The 12,519-nt window shown below is 40.0% G+C and overlaps 1 protein-coding gene across 4 annotated transcripts in view; it reads right to left on the bottom strand.

Moving 5' to 3' along the window:
* The window catches only part of STARD13 (StAR related lipid transfer domain containing 13), a 263,350-nt gene that overhangs the window by 63,408 nt on the left and 187,423 nt on the right, over positions 1-12,519 (bottom strand). The window contains exon 1 of one of the 4 annotated variants that reach the window (XM_050897278.1): positions 5,905-5,944. The exons of the other annotated variants lie outside the window; for them this stretch is intronic. Within the exon in view, the coding sequence (XP_050753235.1) occupies positions 5,905-5,914 (10 nt within the window). The 5' untranslated portion in view covers positions 5,915-5,944. Of the gene's footprint in view, positions 1-5,904; positions 5,945-12,519 lie in introns of those variants that run through there. 4 annotated transcript variants of the gene reach the window in all.

Genomic DNA, 12,519 nt, shown 5'->3' on the forward strand with positions numbered 1-12,519 from the left:
AACTATCACAGGTTTGTTTGGATGAGAGGTCTGCACAACTGTGAGTTTCAGAAGGCAGAAGAGCAGACTCCAGGAAAGCAAAAATATCAGTGAATGAAAAGCTAAGAATATACTTTGGGTGAAGCATGGAAAAGAGAATTGCCAATTCCTCAAATAACATTGTTTATTTAACAGTATCCTGTTGGGGGGAGCTACGTAACTGCAGTGACTATGAGTAACTGTTCGTACTCATGTCATGATAATGTGATGGATTATCATGGAAGTCTATTCTTAGGAGAACGGTATTTGTGTCAGGCAAATACTGCTCTTCTAAATAGCCCATGGTTATCCTGTACAGGGCACAATGAACAAAAAGTGTGTCTGACCAGCCAGGAGTATGTTCTTTCAAATAAAGAGAATCCCCAAATTATAATCTTAGTGATAAATACCTCTCCAAAACAGTATTTTATGGTGAACATTTTTGCCAAACACCAGACACTCTCACTACTAATAAACAACCTGAAGAGTACATTCCTATTTAGTATGACTGAAAATACCAGAATTTAGCCCTCAAAGCTTTTGTATACAAAGCCTTATGAATAGTTCACAGATAATGATGACTGTTTTTCTCTGCTTCTGTGAAGAAAAATGCTCAATCAAATATATACTTACTTATATATAACTGTTCAAAAAGATTGACAGGATTTGAAGAACCAAATCTATGTATGTATAACCAAGTCTCTACATTTAGCTGGTGTCTCTGCAAAGCTCAGCATGCGTAAAGCAGTAAAGAAGCATTAATTAGTATTACTGTGTTGTCATGTTATTGTTTTTCTTCAGTCTCAGAGCCTGAGCAGTAACACTCCCCAACGACCTCCTAAAGCATCAATGCAGAGATCCCATGCCTCCTCACCGCCTGCTTTTTTCTATTTCCTTTCCGTTAAAATATTTTAAGGCTGAGGTAATAGCACACAGAAAAGATGATATTTACTCTTTCTTCCAATGCAGACAGGCTTTGAAGCAATGCAGTAGGCCTATGCCAAAAAAACAGAGTTTGCTACATTTCAATTCGCACACATTGAGTGTGAGCATTACTGAGGCAACTCCTGTACCACTAAACAGAGGCATATCTGCTTCCTCACTTAATACCTGTTGACTCAGTTTTATGCTTCAGTTTACAGTCTGTCTTGGTAGCTCACCCTATGTGCAATGAACAGAATCCAACTAGATTTTGCAGGGAATTGCATGAAAAAAATCCCCAAATGTCCTCTACTATTGTTTTCCATTTTTTATAAGGAAGTTGTCATTGTGGTCAGAAAGGAGAGAAATACAGATACAAAAAGAACCAGTTAGAAAGGCAGTCTTAGGAAAAGCTGTTATTCAAGTGTCTGTCAGGGGGATCAGGTATACTTGCTCTGCTTCATTAATTTTTAATTGTATCTGGCAACCGACCTCAAAAGTCTCCAAGACTTTATGATGCCTTGAAATGAAAAGGGCAAAACATTCTCCTCCATCATTTTGGAAGACATCAGAGCATTAGCATCTGTAGTAAGTGTAAAGACCCTTCCAAAGCAGCCTTTAAGAGCTGTGCGCTAATGGAGCTGCTCAAAGTATGACAGTCAATCGTGAGACCAGTAGCACCAGCTCATTTTTACCACGATGATACCATACCCCTAAGGCAAATATGGCTTTCGGGAGATGAAAAAATGAGAAAGGACAGCATCACAAATGAGTCCTTAGGAATGTTAAGATGGAAGATTATCCCTAACTGAAATATAATACATAGCTTTACTGTGGGTTTTTACCTTGGAATTACCTAGAAATTTATTTCATAATTATTTCATCCATAACCATACAAAATTTTGTAAGATATTTAGATCCCTTCTGCCAGCCCCCCAAAAAATAATTTTCTACTGGAAATACCTGTAATAGCCACCAAGAATTAAAAGCACACAGTACTGGGCATCTACCTTGACTCCAAGCTGTGATATATGTAGCTTGTTGTTGTGTACATGAGAGGTGCATGCTTTCACAGTCCTCGCAGGGACTTCTAGTTAGGGACAATTTCCTTTAATAAAAAGCACAACTGGGTATATTTAGAAACAATTTTAGTTTCTGACCTTATGTTTCTCCTAAAATCCTACATCCTAACCATAGTCAGAATCTTTTCCTAAAAAGCAGTCTCCAGACTGCCAAATCTTACTTCCAGGAATTATTTTTCTAATATCATTGCTGCCTTCTGTCTCTGCCACTGTTTTCTCAGGTACGTGAATTTGACCATCTACACTACAAAAGCTTCCAGGAGCTCACTACAGTAACCTTACAGTCATCTCTTCCTTTGTCCATTTTGGACATTTGCACTAAAATACTTAGGAAGGGAGAGTAAATCATCTGCAATGAGCACGTGCTACCTTGAGACTACCAAGTCTCTTCCTCTCTTTAATGATTTCCTAAAGACAATATGTTGATTCAAATAGGAAATGTACATCTGCAATCAAATATAAAAAATGTCCTGAAAGAATTATTGATTGGCCCACTATAAAGACAAGAGGGCTAAGGGGAAGACACATCAGAAATATTCAAATTTGGGCTCATATTGAATATACCCCTAATCTGAAGATATTTTGATTCAAGGTAGGTACTGGTTCATGCCATCCCTTTATAAAATCTCCTTCTGTCCTTAGGTTACAAGAGACTCTCTCCCTAAAGTATTTTGTGACTGCAGGTGAAAACGTACTCAGTGCTTTACCTGTTAAATTCCCCACTCACCTGTGTTTCTTTCTGGATGAACACTCTGTCACTTGGAAACCCCTCACATCCCTACCCGCACCGAGAGAAGTTACATTTTCAAAAGCGGAATTTAACTTCTATCAAGTTTCTGAAGGAATAACATCGGCATTGCTTTTTTTAACACTGTGCTCTTTTATTCAGGAGGGTTATTTTGCTGCCAGTCTAGGAGATGAGCACTGAAGGACTTTCAGATTAATGCTCAGGGCCTTCAGGTTAGATGTGTTTCCAAGAGTGCTCTGCTCCCTGAGGGCATCCCATGAGATAAGGATACTGCTCCGACAGCCCAAGATGGTGCCTTGCATTTTCTCCCTGAGGAGACCCAGTATCACCCCAGATGGACTGTGCAGTGATATACAACAGTGTGAAAACACACTAGAAGTCTCATTTGATAAATAATAAATATATTTTTATTACTGTTCTCATGCAGAAACTATATGTCCTGCTGTGCAAATAGCAGAGTATGCTCTCCCTGAGATTAACATTTTGGGTCAAGCTTTTCAAGCAGAGATTTCTCTCCTGAAGTGTACGTGTACACAAGTCCTACTCAGTCCAGGAGTTGATGCATATAAATTGGCAGGAACTGAGAACTGAGAATTGTTTTGTTCATGGAGTAAGAAAGAGTTCCCCTCTGCAGTACAGTCTAATTCAGAACAGTCTTTGTAGACTAGACATATCATACATCAGGGTTAAAAACTTCAAAGTGATGGTGCATTTTAGGAAACTAAAGCAATGCGATGTTAGGTTCCCGCTCTAAACAGCTTCTCCCCACTAAGTACTGGGGAGACCCACCTCGCCAGGCTGAAGCCAGTCTCTGGCCACTACTATCCTAACTCCCACGTGCAGAAGTGGTGACAGCACGAGAAGATCCTAAGCCAAGTGGACAGTCTGAAAGTCTATCCAAGTGTATTATGGTGGATCACCACAGACTGAAACAGAGAAATGATTATGCAGATTCAGACTGATAAAAAAAATACTAGAACAGCTTTATGAGGAAGTTGCCTGAGGTCTGACAGCAAAGGATAAATCCTAAATTATAAACACTTTAGTGGGTTCCACATACTAAATATTTTTGGCACTGTAATATATTCAATTTCTGTGACTTTTACTGAACAATTTGTGTTAATCTGATTTTCAAGAGGAAAATTAGTTTTCAAGAGTAGCCAGTAGCATCTCTGGATGCCTTTCTTGAACTGCCAGTAGCTGAATTGCCCTAGGATAGTTCAAGACAAGCTCCAAATCAATGGAAATAACTCCTACCCATTCATAGTTAATCTTTTTTTTTTTTTAATATTCTGAAGAATAAACCATATGTGTGAGCCATGATATTTTTATAACTGCAGATGGGGAGACACGGAAGGAGATGGAAGGCTAAACACAGCATTCATGAACTTCTAATACTCTCCTTGACTGTACATACATTTTAATATAGTTTGAGAAGTTATATGCAAGTTTATTTCTCTTTTAAATGTTATTTAATAGAAGGTACATAGAGTTAATAATACTTTTAAAGGTGGCAAAGTAGGAGATGACCAAATAACTGTCACTTTATAGGTGCAATGTACTGATACAACTTTGGCCATCTATAAGCTGTATAGTTGTTTATTATGCTTGATAAGCTCAGACCAAATTCATCACTGGCTATCCATCTGCTGGGCTGGAATACATTAGGGATGAACTGGCAGGGTGAGTCCCGTATTTTCTTTATGATGAGTTGCTCAACAATTTTTCACTATAATAATGTAAAAGATTTTATGGCAAACCTAAAAATGTGTTCCTTTTATGCCTGTCTCCACAACACAACTAACAGAGCTTCACCTACTGATTTCCTCATAACGCTTTTAATTTCTGCTTGTGTACAGTATATTTGTACTATTGCTTCCTAAGGAAATAATATTCATACCACCTGTCTCTCTGGGACACCCCCCAAAATAATTTCAGAATCTATTGGCCAGTTTCAGTCAAATCTCACAGGGGGAGCCAGGTCCCAAAGATACTACGTTTTAGAAAAGCTGATGTTGGGTAGAGAAAAGCATACAAATTAGTATTCCAGTAAGGGAAAGGCATTTGTGGGGTGACCCACTATCCATGCTGAGAAGCAGTGGACAGCAGTGACACAGTACTCTGCATCAGCCACAGCATAGGTACTACTTTCCCAACAAATATTTAAGGGATGGGAGAGAGATCTGGGGAGTGGCACGGAAGAGGGGAAGTAAGGACTTGGTTTCAATGAGGTGGGGGGAAGGAATCCAAATCCATAGGAAGCTAGGCTGCACTGATGCCAGTGCTCAGAAAGCACTTCATTTAGCTCAATTTTACAATATTCTCTAAGATGGGAATAAAGGTCAACCACTACTCATCACTGGGCAATGGGCTGCTCCAACTTTTGGCAGCTCCAGAATGACTCATATGAGGAACATATCACTGCTGCATTCTTCGCCAGTGTTGCAGAAGTGACTGCATAATGTCCTCACAGCATAATGCCCTCACATTGTCCTCACAGCCCCATCCCTCCCACCGCTTCCTTCTTTAGAAACTCCAAGAGAAGAAGATGCTGAGGGGCTGTGGCACTGAGTAGGAGCTCTGCAGCCTACCTCTGCCCTGAGCTATGTACTTGCCTAGGTCCAAAAAAGCTCCTAAAAGAGTTATTAGCAAGAAAGGACCCTGGAGCACCGTATTTCCCAGTGCTACAGATCTATTAAGCTCCAGCACAAATGTCCCTAGAAGAGACAACCAAAAATGAGGAAATAATCATGCCCATAGAAAACCAACAAGCAGCCAGCCATTCCCTAAATACACATCAAGTCCAACATCACTGGAGATTCATCTTCTGTTCCAGAAACCATGTCACAACCAAAGGCTGTACAAAGCCCACCTTCTACCAATACCAGCCAAAACCATGTAATGCATCTAGCAGAACAAAGCTTTTACTCAGCATTTTTTGTGGTGTGAAGGGAGAAATTTGCACAAGTGTTACTATTATTTATATTTCATTACAAACCTCAGCCAAAACCAGAACCTTATAAGTCAGTGCTGCTCAAACATTCAATGACAAACAAGCTGGTGCCTTACAGAGTTTACAGTCCTCACAGACAGGCAGAAAAGGAAAGGATAAGAAAAAAAAGCATGGAGACTTACGGATAGTCATCCTACGAAGGGAGGAATTTAGCTCCTCTGAGTTAAATGTAGAAGATATGAGCTCAGCTCACTCAGACCGAGTAGAGTCCAGGACCTCCTCTCTCTGGGGTGAGTGCTCTAATTCTTGGGTTACTATGCAAGAGGAAGATAAGTCACATCCATCTTCAAATGAGTAAATGGATCCCAACTGCATGGAGGTGCCAGCATTTATTTCCTATTGTTCCTCCAGATTCCCAATGGAAGAGGTATTTACTTGAATGAGGCGGACTGAATCATCCTTGGGTGGGTGGATGGATGGAGAGGGGGAACGATCTCCCTCCGCAGGTCTTCAGTAAGCAACTGCTGCTCTCCTTAGACTGCACAAGGAATTTAAGCAGCTACGACAAATGGACTGGACCATCTGCTTAACCCCGGGCACCTAAAAGCTTGAATTGAATGGACTGGGTTCTCCACAAGACACATGGCGTCTCTAGCAAATGCCAGCATTTCTTGATTTTTTAGACAAATACCATGGTATTGCTAATTATAGTGGGCCTGACTTTCATCTGGAATAAATTAGTGTTGTTGCTGCCAAAGACTGGCCCAGAAAATCCATGTAAAACTGCAGGAGCCTTGCAAGAAAATGAAGCTCTGTGTTAGGTGGAGCCTTGTTGCTAGGAAGGCCTGTTGTTGAATGTTTTAATCCAAAAGATTAAAAACATGATTTCACATTATGGTCTCTGACTTAGCATGGTAAACAGCCTTCAAAACCACAATCTAGTAACAGTGCCTTTGTCCCTGCTTGCTGTCAATGGCAGACTCTTTTCTCTTTCTTTTTTTCAAAGTTATCCACAAAAATAAACCAGGATAAAACCAGAAACCAAGTGCTTTTTCAAAGGTAGAACATAATTTAATCTTTAAGATAGAGAACAGAAGAGCATGGGTTTTCTCTGACTGTGGACTTCTTGTAATTTCACTGAAGATAAATATTTAGATAACAACCAATGGGATATTTAATTGTCAGGAACTATTATATTTAAATAAAGTGCTAGAGATTTTCAGACTTGTTTTCCTATGTGTGTTGACAACCCATTCCCATCATTTACACTCTGTATGACATATAAATACAATCTCTGCTATAATTTGTAAATTGTTAATATTAGGACTGTAGGGATGGCTATGCTTTCAGTTCTACATAAAAAAGACAGCTTTTACATCAACATCTGGCTGAACTTCCATCACTTTCCCATCCGTTATTTGTACTCCTCCTCCTTCTCCTTGGCCTCCCTATTTTGTTCTTGTTGCTCCCTTGCCTGATTTGATCCAGGAAGCTGCACACCTTGCCTGCTCTTGGCTCCTGTGATACTCATAAGCCATGAAACAAATAAACACAGCAGGAAAGGACAAAACCAAAAGCAGGAAGAGATTTGGTAAATCTAACTATGCCGATCTCTCCAGCTGTGCATGTAATCAGGCAATGGCACCACCTGAACCGAGACATGGTATCCCACCTACCCTTTCTATCCTCTCCCCTGCTCAGTTTGTGTGAAAATGAAAGGTCTTCAGGTCAGGACCACAACTTCTCATGTGACCATGTGACAACCTGACCAGCACTTACAGAAATAGGACTGGCGATGGGACAATTGGTTCGTTAAATGCTACTAAGTCAGGAACTAACCCTTAGACCTGACAAACCCACAATGGGTAGAACAAGAGTAAAAGATTCTTAAGTTTCAGGAGCTACTCTCAGTACTATTTCAGATTTACTCTTATTTGAGGGTAAGTCTTCCATATCTCAGCATATCTAAGTGTAAAATAAATTCTATAATAATACTTAGTTCAAAGTGATCTTGCAAAGTATTACTAATTGGAATTTGAAATCTCTGGAGGAAAACCACCATGCAGTATCTAATAACTGGAACTGCATGGACAGAGTCTCCAGTTAACAGATACAGCAAAAGAACTTTAATAAGAAATGCATGTATCAGTAGATAAAGTATTTAACAACTTTATCAGCATGCATTTGTCAAACTTTGTTGGGTTTTGTATACAGCCACAGAAACACCTCCAAAAGGATCAAAAGAATGTTATTTCTCATATCAGAAAAATAATTTTACTCAGAGAATAAGAAAATGAAACAACTTCTCACAAAGAAAAATGAACTTGTAAGATGGTGCAGCTCTGAAACAAATTACATATATTCTACTAATCAATAAAATATAGTTGCCAAGGCAACACTGACATCAGAAAGTGAAATACAGAGGTCCGTCTTACATAAACACATACACATACCAGTATGTTATGTGAACTTTTGCAATCTAGCAGTGACTTCAAGGAAAAATATGTTTTTACAAAAGAACACATATTTTCCCAGGCTTGATAGATTCTTGTGTAAGAGCTTTTATGAGATTTTAGACAAGTTGTATTTTGTTTGGTAGTCTTTGTTCTTGTTCTTTTCTTACTGGAAACAAAGAAATGTTGGGAAAAAATTGCTTTCAATGAAAATTAATTCTCACTATTAAAGCGACTTAAAACAGTGACAACTGGATGGAGGAAGAAACTCTACCAAAGCATTTGAATATTGATCCTGAACATAGTTAAGACTAAAATGTTTGAATTTGTAGATCCTATTTGTATTACATTATGCAGATCTCAAGGGACAAATTCTGAGTACCAAGGTTGTAAATAAGAAAGGATTTTTTTGCACAGTACTTGCTTACAATTCTCGTTATATGTGTCTTTAACCTGAAGGCTCAGTTCTGCCTTATGCAACAACTATTATAATCCCACTGAGCTGAGTGGAACGAATCACTGAGCAGGATGCTATTGAGCATGACTGTAGGTGATACCAGTCAGCTCCTTCTAATCTCTAATTTTGTATTATTTAATTCAAATAGTTGATTAAATTATTTCATAGCTCACTACCAGAGCCTCTCAGTACAAATGTAGGTTGCTGGTACAGGCTGCTTCTTTCGCTGTAGCTAAATAAAGCCCAGGTTTCGCAGCGATGTTCACAACTCCTTGCCCCTTTTTGCAAAAACCATGGACAATACCCGCTGGTCACAGGACACCACCTCATGGCTCCCTAAATTACTGCTCATGTTTCACCCATCTGCGTGCTCAGCCACCTGGAGCTGGCAGATATTTTCCTAACTTGGATGCCATAGCAACCAGGGCTGAGGAATTAAGGCAGAACTATAGCTGTCTATTGAATTCACTCTGGAAGCTCGGGTGGGCAATATAAATGTAATATAAATAAATAATATGAAGTGTGAGGGTGTTCGACTGCTGCCTTAAAGGTCTGCCAGCATGCTCATTATCAGTACCAGGGTTTCACGACTCTATTTTCTGAAAGATGGTTTTCAAACAGTTTTTTAAAATGAACTGGTTTAGCTCGTTCAGCACCTAAGTTCACTGAAAAACTCCAATGGAGATATCCCACTGAGATCTGGGTCAGCCTCCTAATTTTCAGTTTAGTTAAAACGTGAAGTTAACTCATTATGCAGCTGTCTGAAATGTTCTTGTAATGACAAACTTGTGGTGTTTTTACAAAGAACTGAGAATATGGGATGGTATTTTCAGGTATGTATAAGCAATTACAGTCCAAACAAAATGGTGTCTTCATTCCTTATTGGGTTAAGTGATGAAAAGACTGACTGTTGTGTGTGATTACCTCTTCTATTAATTTGGATGTATAAATTACACATGTTCCTACAGGCTTATGGAGATTTAATGCACTATGTAAGCGCTAAATATTAACATACATCTATATTTTTAATTCAGTGGCTCAGAAGCACAAGAGAGGTACACATCATTGTGCTTGTATCTACCACATTCGTTCCTGGTCATCTGTGTGCATATTCCTGCAAACTAAATTAATACAACAGAGCTGCCCAAGTAGGTCATTAGCCATTGGTGGAGGGATGTGACAAATTAACTTCTCCTGAAAAAACAATTATTTGCTAAATCCTTCTCTGACAAGCGAGGGCCCATGCCCTGCTCTAGGTGTACCAGCTGGGACACACAGACACAGGAGAGACACAGAGGGAAGGAGTAATGCCTGGATGCTATGCTCTGCTGTGCCAAAAAAGAAGACGCAGAGGTGCTTTTTGGAGTTGGGGTTTATGGTGCAGGTATGGGGGCCCCAGGGACATGGGAAGCAGAGAGTAGGTGCAAGCTCCAAATATTTCCCCAAAACTAAACCAGGTGGGACCATGTTGTGGCTTTTCAACTGTACATCAGTGCTCATGGCTGGCAAAGCACCGCCATTTGTGGTTTTCATCCCTGTTCAAAGCCTGCGAAACAAGTGCTAAAGCAAATAGTACTCTTATTTCCCCCAAAGTCACCCCCAAATGGAGGGGCCATTTCATACAGAATAGGTAAGTCCAGCCTTCGCTCCTGCCAGCAGCACTCCATGAAGATGCTCCAGCCACCAACCCCTCCTGCAGGACCACTGGTTCCCATTCACCTTCTGCCCAAATTGTTGGCTGCGTTGGCAGATTTCAAGAAGAGTGATAGCCCTAACCAGTGATTTCACAAGACCTTCCATTTCATTTGCAATTCAGTAACTCAATTCCACCTTTAAAAGACAGCTACCACTGTTTTTACCTGTAGGTGGGAGACCATGTCTACAAAAGTCCCCTCAATCAATCCTTTCCTTTTGTCTATAACGTCCACAGATTTAACAGGAGCTTTTACGTGACATAGTATGATTATGTTTTACTGAGTCTACTTGCCTTCAAAAGCATCAATAAATCAACAAACCAGAGGTAATTAAGGAACAAAACAATGCTAAGGGCTTGATTTAAATATGCAAACCCCAGAACATTCAGGACTCAACCTCAGCCCATCCTGTCTGTCCCTCTGTGCAAAAATGTTCTTTAAACAGCGAGTGAGCTTAGCTCTTCTGGATGTGTTCGGTGGATGGAAACTGAGTTTAATGTAGCTCCCCTGGCTTTCATCTGCTTAAATCGGAATCCTATTATTATTATTTTAACTTTACAATCACTTAATTAAAGCAATGTCCTAGCCAAAAAAAATTGCCTGCATGGCCTGAATATTATACCCCCATATTTTTTATGAGGTGACCTTTCTGCTGAGTTCAAGAAACCATGCTTGATCACTAGATTTGGGTGGGAGTTTTGCTTGTGAGGATTATGAGTACATTACAAGGAAAGCCTACTTGATTTATGCATAATTTTTCACTGAAGGTACAAAACAAGTAGCCATCAACTTAATGCCACTTAATGCTGAAGGCTTTAAAGGGTCACAAAAAGTCATCCTTTTTATGGGACAGCAAAAATTCATGATTCTAGGTTAGAGCTATAAATGAATAAGTAAATCACTTATGCATTGCATTCAGTTGGCCCCTACTTCGAACTCATTTAGTACATAACAGCTTTGCTGTTGCCGTATGTCCTGTGCAGACATTCAGTGGGAGGTTTTATAATGTTCCACAGCCTACAGAGCTCCCTTCTTTTTTTTAAATCTAATTTTCTGTTTTTAACAATATGTGATAAGAAAACAAGAGGCAGCTGTAGCTCTACCACCCGGCCTATGCTTGTCATGTACTATATTGCAAAGTACAAAAGCACAAAATTTATCAAAAAATGGGATAATGTGCAATGTATGTAAAATATGTTCTGAGATATTTTACCTGTAAGAAGTAGCACACTCAGGAAGGCACCTTTGTGGTGGCCACCTGAAGGATGTTTCCAGGTAATGAAGAGACCTAAAAGCTGACTAATAAAAACGTAGGGACTGTGTGGGCCGTAGCCGAAATGCCTGGAGCCTGAGCACCCCATCCTACAAATCCTTACAGAAGAGGAAGGGTCAGGTGCTGGCAGTCCCCAAACATGCTCCAAATTACCAGGAGAATGCAGTCCCATTGGATGAAAAAACAAGTTTGCATCAGCTTAGACCACTTTTTTCCCCTCTTGCTCAAATGCAAGACTAAAGGGAGACACTGGATCTACACTGGATCTGTTTACCAGCACTATCTCATTAAGAGTCCTCTCAATGAGGAAGACAGTCCCCCTCAAGGACCCCATGATAAAAAGAGATTTTCTGAAAAAGTCACCAGGGCACTAGATTTGCTCTGTGTTATAGGGCAGCTCAGTGGCATACCCAAGGAAAAGAACTGGTACCCTCACCTGAAACCCATGGCACTACCCACTGCCCTCCTCAATTAGATCTACTAAAAAGCAGGAAAGGCTCAAACTCAATTAATCTAGAGCAAAACCGGCTACCCCTCTGGGAGGGTCCCAACAAGAAACTGTTCCATGGGAGGATAACCAAAACATATAGTGGCTGAAAAGGAGGCTAGGAAAGTTAAGAAAGTAGAAAAGGTTACGATTAATCTAAATTTCTGTAAACTTACAAATCAGAGGTCAACACATGAGTGACAAAGAGATGTCTGATAGCCATAAGCACATCCTCAACAAATAGACACAGAAAATGAGTGCGCATCAAGACAGCATGATGTGCAGTGAAGCCAAAGAACCTGAGTGGGCTGAACGACACTGCAGGGCAATAGTACAGGATGCTGTTCAGAAGGGAGGTGATGCTGGGTTTATCCTTGGGATACTGTTTAAGCACAGTACTTAATAGCTCCTACCGATTTGATAAAAATACTTG

Source organism: Gymnogyps californianus, chromosome 1, assembly GCF_018139145.2.
Source record: "Gymnogyps californianus isolate 813 chromosome 1, ASM1813914v2, whole genome shotgun sequence".
NCBI lineage: Eukaryota > Metazoa > Chordata > Aves > Accipitriformes > Cathartidae > Gymnogyps > Gymnogyps californianus.